Genomic DNA, 19,084 nt, shown 5'->3' with positions numbered 1-19,084 from the left:
TAGCAAATATTGTAGTACTAACCAGTCCAAAAGCTGAATAAATTCAGCATGAACCATAAGTGCAACAGAAAGGTGTAACAGAAATAAGTACGAACATGATAGGGTAAAAGTCCAGCTAGATGGTCTAGATTGTTCAGTTCATAAGTTATACATCACGGATTCTACACCATTCCTCTTAAGTAGAATCAGCATAAGATTTTCTTCACAAGCAAAAGATGATGGAAACATCATCGCAGAATATATGCTTAAGCCCCGCAATAGCCAGGGGATGGCAGATTGACCGAAAGCCCATACCTTCTCGCCCTTACAGGAAACCGAATCCTGTACACAAAAGAAAAGACAATGTAAGAGCCTCGTGTAACAGCATTGACAAAAAAATCTCAGTTACTTGACAATGAAAAAATAAAGATATTGCAACAGAGTTAGGTAAAAGTAAAATGGATATTCACTTTACCAAATGCAACTTATATTAACATGAATTTGGGTGAAACTTTGTTTATACTCTTTTAACATGTGATTTATGTGATACAAAATCAGTATCATAACAGGGTGCTTTTAAAAAATAATCAAGTGACAGCAATTATCGGTCAAAGACTTGTGTTAACAAAATAAAATAAGCCTTAATTTTATGTGATACGGCCATTTCTGGCTGATAATCTAACTAAAGAGTTCCCATAAGAGATTGCAGAAAGTGTCATAACTCATAAGTAACTTAATGGAAAATGAAATGTGAAACAAACAATCAAAACATACACTACGAGACATGTTATGTGTTATGTAAATTGTTGAGACTTCCCAAGCAAATCCATAAACATGGCAAACTTTTTAGTGTTGTAGTCACAAACAAACCAATTACTGAATAATTTAGCCCATGGCAAGGAGCTGATCAGAACTGTTGAGCCTATAAAAACTATCATTGGTTAGCACAAACTGTTCAACAACATGATGAGTACAAATAGCGTATTATTCTAGATATTTGAGTTGATGCACACTCTAAACTAAACGATTCAGACATTTATTCAGAACTAATAAATGGATTATATTGTTTATTTTTTTGCATGTCACCAGACAAGGTCAATATTTTCATGACTACAGTAATTTGGAATCCCTACAAACTGTCCTTGCTACATTATTCAGAAGTTACTTCTTCACTGCTGGCTTTTGTAGTTTATTCCCCACATTTGAAAGGTCAGAATATAAAGAGCAAGAAAAGTGTTATTAGTCAGCTTACGTATGTTGAATGTAGTCAGGAACTTCAAAACTTTAAGAATTTTCTCGTCGATCACATTACACTTGACTTCAACGATGTTAAGGTGCTCAGATATTGCAGATGGTCTCTCCATTGAACTATAGCTTCCTTTGATTACCACTTTATGATTTGGTCCCTACGGTAAGAAATAACATTTAACCAAGATGGACAATAGATAATAACTAACTTTAACATTGCAGCAATTGTGCAATTAGAAGATTTATACCGTGGAACAAAGTTGAAGAGTGAGCTTCTCTAAAACTGGTGAATTTTTCAGAATGCAAGCTAGCGGATCCAAATCAGGACCCTCGCACCAGTACTCATTGAGCAACAAAGTCTTTAACTTGGTAAATGTAGGGCAGTGTTTTAAATCTCTTGCGAAAATGAACTGGAAAGAAAATACAAAAAGTAAGCAAATCAACTAGCCACTAGAGAATGTGGATGATGCATATGTAATCTGTTTTTTCGCTTATGCCCAGCAACAATGTAGATATTGAAACTCAAATAGGGCATAGCATAAAGGATTTTAAGATGGGTGTCATACCGTACTATTCTCAGGTAGCAACTTCAGGTGTTTAGCACTTGAGATACCACCCAGAAGTACACACTCTCTGCTGCAATCGTCTTTAATAGGAACACAATTCTGACATGCATTATTATTAGCTCCACAGAAAACACCAGAGGCATGGTTCAAACAGGCATCTTCGCAGTAATTGCTAAGATACACATGTGCACTCTCTAGCAACGCCATGTTTTCAAGAAATGGTGTTCTACCAGAATAATGATCGATTTTCAGAGAGACAAGGCACGGAGTAGAAATATGGATCCGGCAATCCAAGTCGTAGCTGCAGTAATAGATGCTCAAATGCTTCAGGGAACGGGACGATACCTTCCCAGCAAAGATGCTGCAATAACTCATATTCAGATTCTCCAATGCAGGACAGCTAGCAAAATCAAGAAAGAACTTTTGTAGGGCTACACCATCAAGGTCTAATGTTCTCAGATGCCTAGAGACGAGAGGCAGGTCGTCTAGGTTGAGACGTTCATCACTGATATGAAGGGTGAGCGCCCGAACTTTGCACATCACAGCAAAACGGACCCACAGGTTCACACAAGGTTGATCTTCTTCACAGAATTCATCGAATTTGATCTGGACAGTGTCTAGGTCGGTGCGCTCACGCAGTATCAGCAGATGTTCCACGAACTTATGGAGGTCGCTGACTTTGTATTCCCCGTCCTCCTCCAGGCCGACGATGCGCAAGCCGGTGGTATACCTCCAGAGGTAGCGCCAGCGCCGGGCAAGCACGCACGTCCGAACGGCGGCCTGCGCTGGGAGGAAGGAGAGCACGTGGTGGAGGATACTGTCGGGGAGGGCGCCAATGCGGTCGGTGACGCTCACCGGCGGCGCACTATTGCGCTTCTTCCTAGGAGGCATTCCGTCGAACAGGCGACGGGCGTCGTCGCCGCTGCGAGGCAACAAACGGTCAGACGACGCAAGGGTTGAGAGAATGGGATGGGATGGGAGAAGCAGATCGATGCCTTGCGGCGGCGGAGCGGTGGACACTCACCTGGCCGCCGGTAAGTCCAGACGTCCAGTCGCTGGGAGGAAGACGAGAAACGGTTGATGGACTTCCGGCTTCTGATATCCGCGTTTTTAGCGAACGTCCAACTTCCTATTTATTACTGTAACTTAGAATACAGAACGCCAGATCACGACCTGCTATAGTAATAAATTCCTGATTAATGTTTTCTCGAGCTGCTCATCTCTAGTTTCATTTCTTTACGTCTCTACTACTTCCTCCAATCAATAGAAAATGTATAGTTTTCAATTTAATTTTAAACTAAATTAAGCTAAATCTCCAACACTTATTATAAATCTATTGTAAAAATTGGTAAAAAATGATCTACAAAATCAAATAGGCACACAAGCTAAATAAACCCCCAATATTATGGAAAAATCAAGCCATGCACTTCTCAATATGTGAGAACCTAAATTGCTGAACCCACCCTTGCATGGTAAGTTGTACCATCCTTCATCATCATGGTGGGTAGTGTCATACAATAGTATCATATATGATATACTTGTGTAATAATATCTCTATAATGCATAGTATTATTGGGTATTATCATACATTTATTGTATTTATTCATTTGTAAAATTTCAATGCAAAATTATGTACTACAAAATTTATTTGAGATTAAATACCGATAATATACGCTATGATACTGTATCTTACGTTATTCTAATTCTTTCTACTTCGTAATTAGCTATCACATCAGAATTTTTATGGGGCTAAGGTACATGCTACCGTACTAATAACAAGAAGACCAGCACTATAGCTAACTCAAGAAGAAAAGCAGGGTCATGAAATAATGAAACCACGAGAACCGCTAACTAGGACCTCGTCACCACAATCGCCAAGGCTGGATGTCGTGGTATCGGCATATGCCATGGGATGGCTAAAGTCGGTGGTTCCGGCCTTTGGCCTACGACGGTCTCCGGATCCGGGTATGAACACGAGCCACACAGCGACGTACCCAGGTTCGGGGCCCTCGTATGGAGGTAACACCCCTACTCCTGCTCTAGAGTGTATATGATGTATGGGACACTACAATGGTGCTCCTTGAGCTGTATCCGGCTTGAGAGAGGGCTCGAGGTAGACGATGATCCCTTTCCCGAGCCGTGCTAAGTGTGAATGAGTCTGAATGGATCGATCGTCCCCGTGCAAGGGGGTGCTAGTCCGGCTTATATAGAGCCCAGAACATTACAAAGAAGTCCCTATAGCTTACGGTGCCGGCTCCGCCGGCTCCGGCTTGCTCGCGCCTTCCCGAGGCGCCCGTGCTGCCCGGCTATCGGCCATGTCTTGTCCTTCCTGTCGCGGCCGACAGGGACAGCGACGTGCGGTAGGCGGATCTAGCTTGCGGCCGTAGCCTGCGGCCGCTAGCTAGCGCCGCCCGTAGCCTACGGCGCCCGGAGAAGCCGAGCCATGATGGCATGTCCTGACGCGGGTCACTGTTGCTCTACAGTGTCCCCTGATCTGCGGGATTTGATGTCCTCGGTGGACTTCTAGACCCGGATGACCTTTCCGGAGCCTTCTCCTGCAAGGATCACCAGCTCCGAGCCGGTCAGGGGAAAGGTGAACCAAGCCGGATATGACATGTAGAAGCCGGCCCTGGCCATAGCGCAGCCGGCCGCGGCCGAGCCATCGTAGACCTTCATTGGACTTGAGCTTCACAACAGGTTCATCTTCAGTTGGTAATGACAGAGGTGGTAGTGAGGTAGGGATGTCCTCATCAGCCGGCGTGTTCCTCGTCGTTGCTGGTAAGCTGCTCAGAGCCACCAGCTTCTTCTTCGAGTTGGGCGAGGTCCTCCTCGAGCCCATCACCAGACTGGTCTACCGAACTTCCTCTCCCGAGGTTTCCAGGCTCTCTCTATGTCGGGTGCTGGCGGAGAGTTCTGGAATGGACTCTTCGGATGACATTTTTGCTAAGTGTTGAGGGTGGCTAAAAACGGATTTCCCTGAATCTACTCCTTCCCGAATATCTACGAAAGGAAGAAAAACGAGAAGAAAAGGGGATAAATACTCTACCGCGCCAGTAATGAACAGTAGGAGCAAAGGAATGCGGGATCTGCAAGGCTGACCTGAGGGCGGCGGAGTCGACGATTCGCCGGAGTTCGGAGTGGAGGCGAACGACGGCGGCGAACGGAGAAGAGGAAGGAGATGTCGTAGTGCTTCTCTAGGACATAGAGGAAGAGTGTTGCGGTGGATCTGGACGAGCGAGCAAGCTCCGAAGCGCGGTTCCGCGAGAGTTCGCAGCAGCGGTCGAGTTTGACGGCGAACGGCGGCGCGGTGAACTGAAGCGGCGCTGGGCGCAGGAGCACTGGAGGTTGAGGATGCGAAGCGAAGTGGGAGCGAAGGAGGCGACGAGGAACCGTCGCGCCCCTTTATACAAAGAGTGTTTGTGGGCCGGGGCACGGCCAGGCCCGTTTCACCTTACCTGTGGGCCGCCACGTGGCGTAGAGGTACACGCGCTGCGGGCGGGGCGCCGCACGGAGGTCACAGAGATCCGGTGCGGCCGCTAGGATCCGGTGTGGCGTATTAATTGCGCGCGCGGGAGTCGAAGGGATTTGACCCCAGACACTGGTGCGCCAGACACAGTGTGCATGTCTCTATCAGGCGCAGTTCCCGAGATATTCTTGACTTCGCCGAGGAGACTTTAATAGCGAAGCTACCGAAAAAAATACCAGAGGGTTTATTTGGAAACGGTATGATCTAAGTCCGGCAAAGAAGCCGGAAGAGTTTAAATGGAAACCGGAAGAATTGATCCGGTGCGTTCGGAGTAGGAACCTGGCATGGTCCGTCAGATAGAATTTGCCGGACTATACCAGCTTCGGGGACTAATGTCGGGGGGATGGCCCCCGGTAGGCCAAAGGCATGGCGAAGTTGCCATGTTTATCTCTTAAGATGCCGGATTAAAGGTTAATCCGGATGATTCTCTTAAGTTGGCAAGTGCCAAGTTAAAGCTTACCGGTATCCCAGGAGGGGTATACCAGAGTTCGGTAAACATGAAAGATACCGGAGTACCGGCATGAATTTTACTGTAGCCTGTCGGCACTCTGGTCAAAGATTCTCTCAAGGACTAGAGGAAAAGGATGAGCGAAACAAAGTAGCTTTAATCGAAGCCCTAACGCCAAAGGATCAAGATGACATAAAAGGTGCCGGAAGAGGTCATCTCCTCCTGATTAAAGTCAAGACCGGAGTCATCCGGGCCAAAGAAGCTTTATAAAGTAGCTTAGATCATGCTGGATGCCATTAGGGTTCCTTCCCTTGTAAGCCACCCTCTCCCCTATATAAGGAGAGGGGGTACACCCCTGCGCAGGACGAACAACCAGTAGGATACGAACCAGTTAGAGCAGCACTTTTAGCTAGAGCTTGTATTGTTCATCTTCAACCTCTGGCCAAGGCCAAGTTCATCAATAAGATACCGGTACTTCACCCAAAATCCATCCCTATGTTACCAAAACTCTCCCCCGAATCCTTGCTTGCGCACAGTTGATGTGGGCGTAGTAGCTTCCTTGTGATGTTGGGAACCCCAAGAGGAAGGTATGATGTGTACAGCAGCAAGTTTTCCCTCAGTAAGAAACCAAAGTTTATCGAACCAGTAGGAGCCAAGAAGCACGTTGAAGGTTGATGGTGGCGAGATGTAGTGCGGCGCAACACCAGGGATTCCGGCGCCAACGTGGAACCTGCACAACACAACCAAAGTACTTTGTCCCAACGAAACATTGAGGTTGTCAATCTCACCGGCTTGCTGTAACAAAGGATTAGATGTATAGTGTGGATGATGATTGTTTGCAGAGAACAGTAGAAACAATATTGCAGTAGATTGTATTCAATGTAAAAGAATGGACCGGGGTCCACAGTTCACTAGAGGTGTCTCTCCCATAAGAAATAGCATATTGGGTAAACAAATTACAGTTGGGCAATTGACAAATAGAGAGGGCATGACAATGCACATATATGACATGATGAGTATTGTGAGATTTAATTGGGCATTACGACAAAGTACATAGACCGCTATCCAGCATGCATCTATGCCTAAAAAGTCCACTTTCAGGTTATCATCCGAACCCCTTCCAGTATTAAGTTGCAAACAACAGACAATTGCATTAAGTATGGTGCGTAATGTAATCAATAACTACATCCTCGGACATAGCATCAATGTTTTATCCCTAGTGGCAACAGCACATCCACAACCTTAGAACTTTCTGTCAATGTCCCAGATTTAATGGAGGCATGAACCCACTATCGAGCATAAGTACTCCCTCTTGGAGTTAAGAGCAAAATCTTGGCCAGAGCCTCTACTAATAACGGAGAGCATGCAAGATCATAAACAACACATAGGTAATAGATTGATAATCAACATAACATGGTATTCTCTATCCATCGGATCCCAACAAACGCACATGTAGCTTTACAGATAGATGATCTTGATCATGATAGGCAGCTCACAAGATCAGACAATGATAGCACAATAAGGAGAAGACAACCATCTAGCTACTGCTATGGACCCATAGTTCAGGGGTGAACTACTCACACATCAATCCGGAGGCGACCATGGCGGTGTAGAGTCCTCCGGGAGATGATTCCCCTCTCCGGCAGGGTGCCGGAGGCGATCTCCTGAATCCCCCGAGATGGGATTGGCGGCGGCGGCGTCTCAGTAAGGTTTTTCGTATCGTGGCTCTCGGTACTGAGGGTTTCGTGACGAAGGCTTTAAGTAGGCGGAAGGGCAACGCGGGGGGCCGCACGAGGGCCCCACACACCAGGGCCGCGCGGCCAGGGGCTGGGCCGCGCCGCCCTGTTGTGGCGGCGCCTCGTGGCCCCACTTCCTTTCCCCCTCGGTCTTCTGGAAGCTTCGTGCAAAAATAGGACCCTGGGCGTTGATTTCGTCCAATTCCGAGAATATTTCCTTACTAGGATTTCTGAAACCAAAAACAGCAGAAAACAACAACTGGCTCTTCGGCATCTCGTTAATAGGTTAGTGCCGGAAAATGCATAAATATGACATATAATGTGTATAAAACATGTGAGTATCATCATAAAAGTAGCATGGAACATAAGAAATTATAGATACGTTTGAGACGTATTAAGCATCCACAAGCTTAGTTCCTACTCGTTCCGAGTAGGTAAACGATAACAAAGATAATTTCTTAGTGACAATGCTACCAACATAATCTTGATCATACTATTGTAAGCACATGTAATGAATGCAGCGATTTGAAACAATGGTAAATGACATGAGTAAACAATTGAATCATAAAGCAAAGACTTTTCATTAATAGTACTTCAAGACAATCATCAATAAGTCTTGCATAAGAGTTAATTCATAAAGCAATAATTCAAAGTAAAGGTATTGAAACAACACAAAGGAAGATGAAGTTTCAGCGGTTGCTTTCAACTTGTAACATGTATATCTCATGGATATTGTCAATGCAAAGTAATATAACAAGTGCAATATGCAAGTATGTAGGAATCAATGCACAGTTCACACAAGTGTTTGCTTCTTGAGGTGGAGAGAGATAGGTGAACTAACTCAACATAAAAGTAAAAGAATGGTCCTTCAAAGAGGAAAGCATCGATTGCTATATTTGTGCTAGAGCTTTGGTTTTTAAAACAAGAAACAATTTTTTCAACGGTAGTGATAAAGCATATGAGTTATGTAAATTATATCCTACAAGTTGCAAGTCTCATGCATAGTATACCAATAGTGCCCGCACCTTGTCCTAATTAGCTTGGATTACCGGGATTATCATCGCAATGCACATGTTTTAACCAAATGTCACAAAGGGGTACCACTATGCCGCCTGTACAAAGGTCTAAGGAGAAAGCTCGCATTGGATTTCTCGCTTTTGATTATTCTCAACTTAGACATCCATACCGGGACAACATAGACAACAGATAATGGACTCCTCTTTTATGCATAAGCATGTAGCAACAATTAATTTTCTCATATGAGATTGAGGATATTTGTCCAAAACTGAAACTTCCACCATGGATCATGGCTTTAGTTAGCGGCCCAATGTTCTTCTCTAACAATATGCATGCTCTAACCATTAAATGAGTGGTAAATCTCCCTTACTTCAGACAAGACGGACATGCATAGCAACTCACATGATATTCAACAAAGAGTAGTTGATGGCGTCCACAGGAACATGGTTATCGCACAACAAGCAACTTAATAAGAGATAAAGTGCATAAGTACATATTCAATATCACAATAGTTTTTAAGCTATTTGTCCCATGAGCTATATATTGTAAAGGTAGAGGATAGAAATTTTAAAGGTAGCACTCAAGCAATTTACTTTGGAATGGCGGAGAAATACCATGTGGTAGGTAGGTATGGTGGACACAAATGGCATAGTGGTTGGCTCAAGGGGATGCATGAGAAGTATTCCCTCTCGATACAAGGCTTAGGCTAGCAAGGTTTATTTGAAACAAACACAAGGATGAAGCGGTGCAGCAAAACTCACATAAAAGACATATTGTAAACATTATAAGACTCTACACCGTCTTCCTTGTTGTTCAAACTCAATACTAGAAATTATCTAGACCTTAGAGAAACCAAACATGCAAATCAGATTTTAGCATGCTCTATGTATTTCTTCATTAATAGGTGCAAAGTATATGATGCAAGAGCTTAAACATGAGCACAACAATTGCCAAGTATCACATTATCCAAGATATTATACCAATTACCACATATATCATTTTCCAATTCCAACCATATAACAATTTAACGAAGAAGAAACTTTCGCTATGAATACTATGAGTAAAGCTAAGGACATATTTGTCCATATGCAACAGCGGAGCATGTCTCTCTCCCACATAATGAATGCTAGGATCCATTTTATTCAAACAAAACAAAAACAAAAACAAACAGACGCTCCAAGCAAAGTACATAAGATGTGATGGAATAAAAATATAGTTTCAGGGGAGGAACCTGATAATGTTGTCGATGAAGAAGGGGATGCCTTGGGCATCCCCAAGCTTAGACGCTTGAGTCTTCTTGATATATGCAGGGGTGAACCACCGGGGCATCCCCAAGCTTAGAGCTTTCACTCTTCTTGATCATGTTGTATCATCCTCCTCTCTTGATCCTTGAAAACTTCCTCCACACCAAACTCAAAGCAACTCATTAGAGGGTTAGTGCACAATTAAAATTCACATATTCAGAGGTGACACAATCATTCTTTATACTTCTGGACATTGCACAAAGCTACTGAAAGTCAATGGAATCGAAAAATCCATCAAGCATGACAAAACAGGCAATGCGAAATAAAAGGCAGAATCTGTCAAAATAGAACAGTTCGTAAAGACGTATTTTTAAGAGGCACCAGACTTGCTCAGATGAGAAAACTTAAAACTAATGAAAGTTGCGTACATATCTGAGGATCACTCACGTAAATTGGCATAATTTTCTGAGTTATCTACAGAGAATTAGACCCAGATTCGTGACAGCAAAGAAATCTGTTTCTGCGCAGTAATCCAAATCTAGTATCATACTTCTATTAGAGACTTTACTTGGCACAACAATGCAATAAAACTAAGATAAGGAGAGGTTGCTACAGTAATAACAACTTCCAAGACTCAAATATAAAATAAAAGTACTGTAGTAAAAACATGGGTTGTCTCCCATAAGCGCTTTTCTTTAACGCCTTTCAGCTAGGCGCAGAAAGTGTGTATCAAGTGTAATCAAGAGATGAAGCATCAACAGTGGGGTTTGGAGTTTTCTCAACAATGCATTGTATTTTATCTATATAAGTTTCAGAGGCTCCTTTTATATTACTTTTAGGCTTGCTATTCTCATCAAACAAATTTTCAGGAACAAGCCAAGCATAGTTATTTTCTAGTGCCTCACACATCCCTAGGAGCTTACAAGGTATTGATGTTTTAACACTACAAGAAATCTGCCATAATATGACGTTTTTTTATGACTGGAAATCAAAATGTCATAGCTTTATGACGTTCCTAGCTTTGACCGTCGTTGGCCACTCGGGGGGGCAAAACCCTAGAAAATCGTGACGTTATTGGGCAAAAACGTCATTGGCAATTTAGGTCAAAACGTCATTAGCAAAATATTCGTCCTGAAATATTTCCCGCGCCAGATTTTGCAATTGGCGCCTAAAGATTTTTGGTTTGAAATGACCCAAATGCCAATACATTGACACATCAAAACTGAAAAAGCAGGGTTATTTTGGACAATCTCCCAAATCCTCCCACCACGCCACCCACCAACCCCATCCACTCGTCTCCAATCTCCCACCAAAGCCATCTGCTCGTCTCCACATCGCCGCCTCCCTCCTCCCCTCTACTCCACCTCAGCTGCCGGCCTAGATCCGGCCAACTCCGGTCACTGGTTGCCTCGCCGACCATCTCCCCAGCACTACACCTTCCCCCTCTCTCTATCCCACCTCATGGAACCACCATACAACATCTTCCCAAAACTTAGCCCAGGATCCCGCCTGTACAAAGAGGAGCAGGAGGGCATGGCAACGGCGGCGCCTCGGCAACGGACCTTGATGCCCTCCTCGACATGTCCGTGGACGTCCTCGTCCTGATATTCCCCACGTGCCTCTCTTTACTTTCTCTGCGCTCTCTCTCCCCCGTCTAATCTCTCTGTATCTCTCTGCAGGTGCCCTCGGATCCGCGCAGCACGGGACGCGCCTCCACGGCGAGGGCGCGTTGAGGTGAGCCGAATTCAAAACCCTCGGCCCCCAGATTCCCAACTTCCCCCAATTCAACGCCCCGATTTCTCAGATTCACGGCTCGGAGCGTTCGGATTCCTTGTTTTCTCGCTGTATATCTTCTATGCCTTGGGATCTCGTCCTGATCCGTCGCGGGAATTCATCGTGCCTAGGGTTCCGATGGGGAGCTCGGAGATGGCCTCGCAGCAGCAGGGCGACAGCGTCAATGTGGCCGTCAACGTCCGCCCGTTCATCACGCAGGAGCTCCTCCTCGGCTGCACCGACTGCGTCACCTTCATGCCCGGCGAGCCACAGGTACGTACGATTCCTTTTCTTCGTGGCCCCTACTGCTGGTCTTTTGCCAACCATCACAGCACGCGCGCATCCTAGGGGCTAGGGTTACCGATTGAATCGACGGATGGGCGTATGGTAGATTGGGATCGACAGGATACGTTCTGGGAGTTGGTTCATTCGTTCGCTCCAATTTTATCTGGTTTGGGTGGTCCGGGGAATCATGTCTCTGTATGCTCGAAAATAATAATCACGACGTGTCTGTGATTTCAAGTTTCTTGGAGCACAATTTGGGCGGCCAGATCCCATATGGAACATGTGTGGTGGGGGTTCTATGCTTAGGACCATTGTCTTTGTTGATTTTGAGCATGCCGTTGCAAGCCTGTTATATTTTTAGTTTTCGGTAGCCTTAACTACTCAAGCTTAACTCGAAAACAAACAAAAAATAGTCTGTGCTGCATTTGTGGTTGTCTCACTGTAGCAGCTAGCTAAGAATTGCAAGTTTCTTAAGCAAAAAAATTATTTTTGAGCCATGTGGTAGCAATAGTTCTAGAGGTCAACTAATTTTACGCAATGTTGTTTCAGCTGCTAGGAGTCTGCTGATGCTGGGAGAAAATATGATCACTTGGTATTTCCTTTTTTTGCACTGCTATCTAGACGTAAGTGAGATGGTATCTTGGAATCCAGATATTTTAGAGAAGGAAAACACTTTGGCTGAGCCAACTTATGAATTATGTTGCCCTATGTCAAGCTAAGCAGGTTTGTGCGTAGTCTTCATAGTTAGAATGTCCCATTTAAAAACAATCTAACACCGCTGATTTCTATCTTTGGCTGGCATTCTAATGCTAGCATCAGCCGACGTACTGATTAGAATTCTTATAGATAGAGCCAGCAAGATATGGCTTCCCTAATGTCAACATTGGTCCAAGGCCTGGTTACGAAAAGGATGAACATTACAAAGATCAATCATACACTAAGTTTACAAGATCAACACTTTCTAGAGTTTCTTGAGTAATATTAACGACATAGCTTACCTTGCAAGTAAATAGAGAAAGGGGAACTGGTGTCTTTAAGATACACTTTTTTTGTATGCCTACTATGCAGTGCTTTGTGGTTGCTTTTCTCCGACAGTCCACTCTTCTATGGCTATGCAGATGTCATTGGTATGGTGACTGGTATTTTGCCTATTGTCAACATTGGTGCTAAAGGTCGTCCAGTTCCAAAGAGAACTTGATGACTCAGTGATAGAAGGTTCACATTGCTTTCCTCTATGGTAAACATGTCCTTCAAATCTGGTGTCTACGGCGACATTTCTTATTGTGCGACGCTATTCATTCATGCATAGGTTCTTGTGTCATTCTAGCAAGACAACTATAAAGGATATTTAGAGCGAGAACTGTGAAGCTCTCAAAGTTGTAGACCAATACCGTAGAATTTAATGCCAAAATGGCCGTGGTTGCAGGTTACACATGGCATTAGGCTGTTTGTTTATGCACCACATTTTCATTTTCGTCCTCTAAGTGTCATCACCTGAACTTTTTGTTAGGGGCTGACCACCGTAGCACAGATACCCTATATTTTTTGTTTTCTCCGCTGTTCACGATGTGCAAGATGTGTTGCCGGCGGCGAGGCGAAGCTCACATGTTCACCTAGTCTCATATAAACGTATTTGTTCTTCAAATTTATAACTAGTAATTAGAACTGTATTGGTTTATCGAAATCTGTTTGCACCAGATCCACACTTGTTAATTTTCGTTGACATGAATCTATTGGGCCTTATTTTTAATTGGTTTAACCTGCAGCAGCATTATTTCCTGATGGTGCAAAGACTATTTCCCGCGGTAGTGAGGTACAGATGGTGCAACAGCAAGAACCGACCTGGAGGTTCCGAGCAAAGTCTGTTCCCTCGATGGAAGGATACTGTGCACTCTGTTTGTTTCATTTTAACCTTATATTATTGTGTTGTAAATTACCGTGATGTAAATTGAGACCGGAAATGTTGTAATATACGTTGACTATGACTGTTATCAAAAAAATCTTCAATTTCATGTATTTTCGATTTTGTAATTTATTGTTAAATGTTGGAAAATAAACCTCGCAAGTGGGGAAGTATGTGAAATAAAATAAAATAAAATATGTAGGTTCTACTCTGACAATTGGAACCCACTGACCGGTGGGATCAAATCAAAATAAAAAGGCCAAAAATAATGGTCCAAAATGTTACGGGCCAAGGCCCAACAAAGCCGAAAAAAATAATCAAAACTAATGGGCTCAGCCCACATAAGGAGCTGAATGGACCGGGCTGAATTCAGATAATGACGTTTCTAATTCGTCGCAATTTTGCCACGTTGGACTCGGGGGTAGGTGCCCATGACATTTTGGGAACGTCATGCCGTCAGTGACATTTTAAAACGTCACAAAGCTCTATGACGTTTTCAAGTGGAACGTCTTAAGCAGTCACTGCTGACTCCCAGCTTTCGACGTTTTGAAAAGCGTCACCGTAACGTCACAAGTAGCCATTATTGACGTTTCAGTGACACCTTTATTTTGTCAACTTATGGCAGATTTCTTGTAGTGTAATATCCCCCTCATAATTAACTTGATTAGTATACTTTTGTCTATCTTTTTCCATCTTTTCAAGGATACTAGCAAAGTTGGTATAAGAGCCAAGCATATTATATTTAATAAAAACATTTCTAGCTTCTATTGCAATACCCCCAAATTCTTTGAGAAGGGTTTCTAATACAAAATTTTCTCCTTCTTCCATATCACTTAGTGTAAGAAACATATGTTGAATTACGGGATTAAGATTAACAAATCTAGCTTCTAATGCGTGTACTAAAGAAGCAACAGCAATTTCATAAGTAGGAGCAAGTTCTACCAAGTGTCTATCTTCAAAATCTTCAACCGTACTAATATGAGTGAAAAAATCTTCTATATTATCTTTCCCAAGGATAGATCCTCGGCCTACCGGTACATCTTTAAGAATAAAATTAGGAGGAAACATGATGAACTAAGTAAAGTAAATACAAGTAACTAATTTTTTTTGTGTTTTTGATATAGCAAACAAGATAGTAAATAAAGTAAACTAGCAACTATTTTTTTTTATTTAGTGCAGCAAACAAAGTAGTAAATAAAATAAAGCAAGACAAAAACAAAGTAAAGAGATTGGATTGTGAAGACTCCCCTTGCAGCGTGTCTTGATCTCCCCGGCGCCAGAAAATTAGCTGCTTGCGCACAGTTGATGTGGACGTAGTAGCTTTCTTGTGATGTTGGCAACCCCAAGAGGAAGGTATGATGTGTACAGCAGCAAGTTTTCCTTCAGTAAGAAACCAAGGTTTATCGAACCAGTAGGAGCCAAGAAGCACGTTGAAGGTTGATGGTGGCGAGATGTAGTGCGGCGCAACACCAGGGATTCCGGCGCCAACGTGGAACCTGCACAACACAACCAAAGTACTTTGTCCCAACGAAACAGTGAGGTTGTCAATCTCACCGGCTTGCTGTAACAAAGGATTAGATGTATAGTGTGGATGATGATTGTTTGCAGAGAACAGTAGAAACAATATTGCAGTAGATTGTATTCAATGTAAAAGAATGGACCGGGGTCTACAGTTCACTAGAGGTGTCTCTCCCATAAGAAATAGCATATTGGGTAAACAAATTACAGTTGGGCAATTGACAAATAGAGAGGGCATGACAATGCACATATATGACATGATGAGTATTGTGAGATTTAATTGGCATTACGACAAAGTACATAGACCGCTATCCAGCATGCATCTATGCCTAAAAAGTCCACTTTCAGGTTATCATCCGAACCCCTTCCAGTATTAAGTTGCAAACAACAGACAATTGCATTAAGTATGGTGCGTAATGTAATCAATAACTACATCCTCGGACATAGCATCAATGTTTTATCCCTAGTGGCAACAGCACATCCACAACCTTAGAACTTTATGTCACTGTCCCAGATTTAGTGGAGGCATGAACCCACTATCGAGCATAAGTACTCCCTCTTGGAGTTAAGAGCAAAAACTTGGCCAGAGCCTCTACTAATAACGGAGAGCATGCAAGATCATAAACAACACATAGGTAATAGATTGATAATCAACATAACATAGTATTCTCTATCCATCGGATCCCAACAAACGCACATGTAGCTTTACAGATAGATGATCTTGATCATAATAGGCAGCTCACAAGATCAGACAATGATAGCACAATGAGGAGAAGACAACCATCTAGCTACTGCTATGGACCCATAGTCCAGGGGTGAACTATTCACACATCAATCCGGAGGCGACCATGGCGGTGTAGAGTCCTCCGGGAGATGATTCCCCTCTCCGGCAGGGTGCCGGAGGCGATCTCCTGAATCCCCCGAGATGGGATTGGCGGCGGCGGCGTCTCAGTAAGGTTTTCCGTATCGTGGCTCTCGGTACTGGGGGTTTCGCGACGAAGGCTTTAAGTAGGCGGAAGGGCAACGCGGGGGGCCACACGAGGGCCCCACACACCAGGGCCGCGTGGCCAGGGGCTGGGCCGCGCCGCCCTGTTGTGGCGGCGCCTCGTGGCCCCACTTCCTTTCCCCCTCGGTCTTCTGGAAGCTTCGTGCCAAAATAGGACCCTGGGCGTTGATTTCGTCCAATTCCGAGAATATTTCCTTACTAGGATTTCTGAAACCAAAAACAGCAGAAAACAGCAACTGGCTCTTCGGCATCTTGTTAATAGGTTAGTGCCGGAAAATGCATAAATATGACATATAATGTGTATAAAACATGTGAGTATCATCATAAAAGTAGCATGGAACATAAGAAATTATACATACCTTTGAGACGTATCAATCCTCTAGCGCACATTCGGCCCCAACTCAAGCCATCCCATGGCATCTGTCTGTTCACCACGATGACATAATAAGCTGAAATGGGGCGGTAGTGAAGCTAGAGGAAGAAGAAAATGGTAATCTAGGTTGCCTGCCTAATTGAGATGCCTCATAAAGCGAGGATGATCTAGGAGTGTTATTACATGATGGAAGAAATTCAGAAAGTTTGGAAAGACTATCAGCACTGGGATGGCCAAGGCGTGGGTGCCATAAGTCTCGGGTGGTGGTGACAGAAAGGGCGCCTGCTGGAAACATGGAGTCACCATAGAAAGGGTACAAGTCGCCGCTGCTACTGGACCTCAGAAGAAGTGTTCCCGTTGCCAAATCCATCACAGAGAAGCCATAGGGGTCTGCTGACGTGGGTGTTGGATTGCAACGACACCAGAAAGTAGCTTCCTTGTGACGGTAAAGCACTCGTCCGTTGGGAACCCCAAGAGGAAGGTATGATGTGTACAACAGCAAGTTTTTCCTCAGTAAGAACCCAAGGTTTATCGAACCAGTAGGAGTCAAGGAGCACGTGAAGGTTGTTGGTGACGGAGTGTAGTGCGGCGCAACACCAGGGATTCCAGCGCCAACGTGGAACCTGCACAACACAATCCAAATACTTTGCCCCAACTTAACAGTGAGGTTGTCAATCTCACCGGCTTGCTGTAAACAAAGGATTAAATGTATGGTGTGGAAAATGATGTTTGTTTGCGAAGAACAGTAAAGAACAATGTTTGCAGTAGATTGTATTCAGATGTAAAAGAATGGACCGGGGTCCACAGTTCACTAGTGGTGTCTCTCCAATAGGAAATAGCATGTTGGGTGAACAAATTACAGTTGGGCAATTGACAAATAAAGAGGGCATAACAATGCACATACATATCATGATGAGTAGAGTGAGATTCAATCGGGCATTACGACAAAGTACATAGACCGCTATCCAGCATGCATGTATGCCTAAAAAGTCCACCTTCGGGTTAGCATCCGCACCCCTTCCAGTATTAAGTTGCAAACAACAGACAATTGCATTAAGTATGGTGCGTAATGTAATCAACACAAATATCCTTAGACAAAGCATTGATGTTTTATCCCTAGTGGCAACAGCACATCCACAACCTTAGAACTTTCTGTCACTGTCCCAGATTTAATGGAGGCATGAACCCACTATCGAGTATAAATACTCCCTCTTGGAGTTACAAGTATCAACTTGGCCAGAGCCTCTACTAGCAGGAGGGCCGCCGTACGCAGGAGGGCCGCCATTTCCTTGATGCTAGTTTCCGTAGCCATACTGGTTGCATAGCCTTGGTGGTAGCTGCGGCCAGCGTCGCCACGCCCGCGCCCACGGCCACGGTCTCGTCCATTGAGGCCGCCACGATTGTAGCTGTGTGAGCCGTAGCCCTGATAACCACCGCTGTAGGGGTTATGTGCGTAGCCCTGAGGGCCACCGCCGCGACCATGCTGCTGGCCGCCACTGCGATTGGGCTGCGAGCCGCCGCCACTGGATTGGCAGTCCCTGGCCATGTGGCCCGGTGCGCCGCAGGTGTAGAAATTCCCGTTAAAATGGAAACTGGAGGCGCCATTGTTGTTGACGTGCAGATCTGCGGCGGCTCGGACGCATGGGAGGCGATCTTCTGTTCGGCAAGTTGGAGCCGAGACTGCGCTTGCATGAAGGTGGGAAACGGCACGTCCCCTTCAAGGATCTCCTGCTGCCCCTTGAAGCGTTTGTCGAGGCCGTCGATCAGGCGCATGGTGAGCTTCTTGTCGGTGACGGCGGCCCCGACGTCGGCGATCCCCTTGAGTTTGCGGCAGTAGGCCACCACCGTCATGTCGCCCTGCTTCACTCCATGAAACGCCTTGTTGAGGTAGATCTCGCGGCCGGAGGCGTTGTCGATGAAGAAGGACTTGAGGGCTTGCCAGGCCGTGTACGCGGTGATGTCGGCGGTGAGGATGACGTCCCGCAGCTCATCAGAGATTTTGGTGTAGATCCACATGACGATGTCTACGTCTGTGACCCGCCACTCAGCGGTGGCGAGGTGAGGCGAGGTCTCCTGCCTGACATGATCTCGGGCGTCGTACTTGGTGAGGACGAAAAGGAAGAAATTGTGCCATTTGTTGTAGTTGCTCGCGGCTGTGTCTAACTTGAACTTGATGTACCGCTGGATGCCGATGCCGTTGGTAGTGGGAGGGGAGGGAAGAAGCTGAATAGAGGCGTTGGCTAGGTGACCGGTGAGAGGAAGCTCATCGTCGACCATGGGGAAGAAGAGGAGAGGAGAGGAACTGGCGCTCTGATACCAAACTGAACACTAGAATTGTTCTCGCACACACATCACACATCGTATGTTGATCAGTTGGGGTTTACAATATGTAGGGACGATCCATGGAGATCGTGTGCCGTGCAAAGCGGCCACTACCGGTGGACTAGTTCCTCCTACACTCT

General features: G+C 44.8%; 1 protein-coding gene across 2 annotated transcripts; it reads right to left on the bottom strand.

Moving 5' to 3' along the window:
- Positions 1-2,959, bottom strand: LOC127308689 (F-box/FBD/LRR-repeat protein At5g56420-like). 2 transcript variants are annotated; one of them, XM_051339583.2, is made up of 5 exons: positions 2,818-2,959; positions 1,794-2,715; positions 1,476-1,637; positions 1,232-1,385; positions 1-321 (listed from the first exon to the last, which is right to left on the bottom strand). In XM_051339583.2, the coding sequence occupies exons 2-5, from the start codon at positions 2,682-2,684 to the stop codon at positions 305-307; spliced, it is 1,224 nt and encodes a 407-aa protein (XP_051195543.1). In that variant the 5' UTR covers positions 2,685-2,715; positions 2,818-2,959; the 3' UTR covers positions 1-304. The 2 variants fall into 2 exon arrangements, with proteins under 2 accessions (XP_051195543.1, XP_051195545.1); XM_051339585.2 differs by lacking the exon at positions 1,476-1,637.
- Positions 2,960-19,084: the final 16,125 nt, after the last annotated feature.

This window comes from Lolium perenne, chromosome 6 (genome assembly GCF_019359855.2).
Source record: "Lolium perenne isolate Kyuss_39 chromosome 6, Kyuss_2.0, whole genome shotgun sequence".
Classification (NCBI taxonomy): Eukaryota; Viridiplantae; Streptophyta; class Magnoliopsida; order Poales; family Poaceae; genus Lolium; species Lolium perenne.
The sequence above is the reverse complement of the archived record's forward strand: the minus strand, read 5'-3'. Positions and strand labels throughout refer to the sequence as shown.